The sequence below is a fragment of the Limulus polyphemus genome, unplaced genomic scaffold (assembly GCF_000517525.1).
Source record: "Limulus polyphemus unplaced genomic scaffold, Limulus_polyphemus-2.1.2 Scaffold1903, whole genome shotgun sequence".
In the NCBI taxonomy this organism is placed as follows: Eukaryota; Metazoa; Arthropoda; class Merostomata; order Xiphosura; family Limulidae; genus Limulus; species Limulus polyphemus.
The window spans coordinates 76,007-78,777 of NW_013667513.1; the positions used below are offsets into that span (position 1 = coordinate 76,007).

The following is a 2,771-nucleotide window of genomic DNA, read 5'->3' on the forward strand; positions in this document are numbered from 1 at the left end:
GCACCTTGTCAAGTGTTTTATGAAAATTCAGATAGATCAAATCTACACCATTACCCTCATCTACATTAGCAGTAACCTTTTCGAAGAATGTTGAAAGATTTGTAAGGCAAGATTTTCCCTTTGTGAAACCAATAAAATTCTAAACTTTGTTAAATGACTTTGCAAAGAATCTTTTGACAGACTTTCCATAATTTTTCCCACAGTTGATGTAAGGCTAATGGGTATATAATTACTGGGACAATTTTTATCACCACCATTGAAAAGAGGAGTTGCATTAGCTAACTTCCAATCCTCTGGTACCTGCCCACTATTCCAGGACTGACAAAAAAATAGTAGCAAGTGGCTCACATATCCAATCTTTCACCTCCTTCAAAACTTTTGGGGAAATATTATCTGGCCCAGGAGCTTTATCATCTTTTTAAACTTCCTAATTTTTTCTTAACCAGCTCAGAATTAATGCAGTCATCTTGTTTGATCTCGTATAATGAAACTCGGTGTAACTAAACTGGTTCCTTTAAGTGACTATGTTTTTGCAGCAAATTGATTAAATAGATGTTGTTTAAAAAAATATAGAATCAGTAACCTTTTAGGCTTGCAAGAGAACTTCAGTTTTAGAAACTTAGGTGTAAAGTATAAGTTTCCTTGTGAATGGATATTGAGAAAATCATTCATATTTATAAATGTTTTAGTTTTTATCTTGCTGTCTTTCTAACATGTGATTTTTTTTTAATGATTTTTAATAAACCTTACATTTATTGAATAGGAAAGAAGAAAACAGGATCTGCTACAAATGGAAGAAGCTATGAGACAAACTCAGGAAAACCAAGCACTGGCTGCTGCTGAAACTATGCAAAGAAGACAACAGCTGTTGGAAGATGTGGCTAACGTAAGTCTATTTTAACATGAAGAAATAACTGTTTTGTATGTGATGACAGCATTTTAAAAATGATCTGTTATACAAATTGTAACCTCCCCTCCACTGGCTCAGCAGTAAATATATGGGCATATAACACTAAAAATCAGGTTTTGGTACTTGTAGTGGGCACAGCACAAAAAGCCCATTGTGAAACTTTGTGCTTAAGTACAAACAATATATATATTATTACTATTATTTATAGTTTTGTTATATAAAAAATAGGTAAAATACAAAATCCTACAATAAAATATAAAAATAGTTGACAATGTATTTTCAGAATTTTAGCACAAAGACATTGCACCTTTTACACTAATACACAGGTACACTTATTCTTCAGAAAAACCAAATTTTTATTTTCCAAAATTACATCTCTTGAATTTTGACCTAATAAATTTTATCATTTGTAAATCTCAATTTAAAATTGTTAACTCATCTTTTATAAAAATAATTTTCACAAGAGATGTAGTGAACACACAGTTTAATATTGTTAAAGAAAGCAAACTTTGAAATGCTTTGGATTAAAATGAAATATTATTGTCTAACTATATGCTTATATTGTATTTTATTATAACTGTAATACTTGAGATAATAATTATAAAATGATAATTAATGTTAAATTGTAGAATATGAAAGGTTCAGTGTTATTATAAAATACAATTTCACCCATAGAAACTAGAATTGAAACTTCATGAAACTATAAATCATGTAATGTTAATTATTCTTCAGTATATTATTAATGTATATCTAATTTAACCCTTTCCAAATGGGTCACAAGTGAAAGGCCATGTCATCACATTTGTTGACTGGCATTCAAAATTTTATTAAACTACTATTTCATGAACTTATGTCAATAAGTTTGGTATAAAACTGTACATTATAATTAAAATTGTAGTATTATACATTACTTAATTTCTGAATTTAAAAGTAAATATTAAAAAATCACAGTTAAACATTGATTTTTGTGTCACAAAGTATGTTGAATGCAGCACTGGTTTGTGATGTCAAAATACTAAGTCTATAGTTTCGTATGAATTAGAAACTCAAATTACCAATATTGACAAGTTAGAATATAAAATAAGAACCTCTTATCTTTTCTATTTGCTAAGATATTGCTCATGTAATAAATCAAACATTGTGGCACCCCACCCAACTCTTTCCATTTTTGGAAATGCTCCCTTATATACATTTACTTCTATATATGACATGAATAACTAATTGAAAGCTCAGAATATCCCCCTGATGGCTTTCTTAGCCATTTCAAATTCTTTGGACACCACCTCTTTCTCTCAACCAAGATTTCAAGGAAGTAGGTTGTGTCATTAGTCTGCTCGAAATTTCATAATTTTTTTAGACTGAAATACAGCTTAGTTACTAAGCTTGATAAATTATAATGAAATTCTATGGTATTATTGTAGTAAATTATAATTTTCTAGTTATTTAAATGTGTATATATAAAAAAACCCAAAAAGATTTTGTTTAATATCCTTCATGTGCAATTTTTAAAAGCTTAGCAACCTACATGAAGCAGCAACTGAGTACAAAGGTCGTAACCAGAAAAGATAATTGTTTGCTTTATTTCTTTAGTTACTGTTCTATGTTTTAAGAAAAATAAGTTTTAGAACTTATTTCAAAATAGCAATAATCTATATACATATATAATGTATAATAATTGAAATGTAACTGTATTTTACAAAATACTAGTCTACTAAAACACAGCCAATACAAGTTACTTTGTACAGACCAAAGGTCACCCTTTATGTTATTTGATATGGTAACATGAGTGCAGGTGAACTGCATCATTGTAACTTCTGTATTGTTAGCCAGGCACGGCTGAAAGGTCGATATATTAAATATG

At 29.1% G+C, this 2,771-nt stretch overlaps 1 protein-coding gene and 1 long non-coding RNA gene across 4 annotated transcripts in view; one reads left to right on the forward strand and one right to left on the reverse strand.

The window, feature by feature from the left end:
* The window catches only part of LOC111087229, a 24,819-nt gene extending 24,522 nt beyond the window's left edge, over positions 1 to 297 (reverse strand). The window contains exon 1 of the long non-coding RNA XR_002611943.1: positions 130 to 297. This is a non-coding gene — a long non-coding RNA (uncharacterized LOC111087229). The remainder of the gene's footprint in view (positions 1 to 129) is intronic.
* Positions 1 to 2,771, forward strand: part of LOC106465309 (E3 ubiquitin-protein ligase LRSAM1-like) — a 114,649-nt gene that overhangs the window by 62,441 nt on the left and 49,437 nt on the right. For all 3 annotated transcript variants that reach the window (XM_022393178.1, XM_022393177.1, XM_022393179.1), the window contains one exon: positions 764 to 886. In XM_022393178.1, the coding sequence (XP_022248886.1) occupies positions 764 to 886 (123 nt within the window). The remainder of the gene's footprint in view (positions 1 to 763; positions 887 to 2,771) is intronic.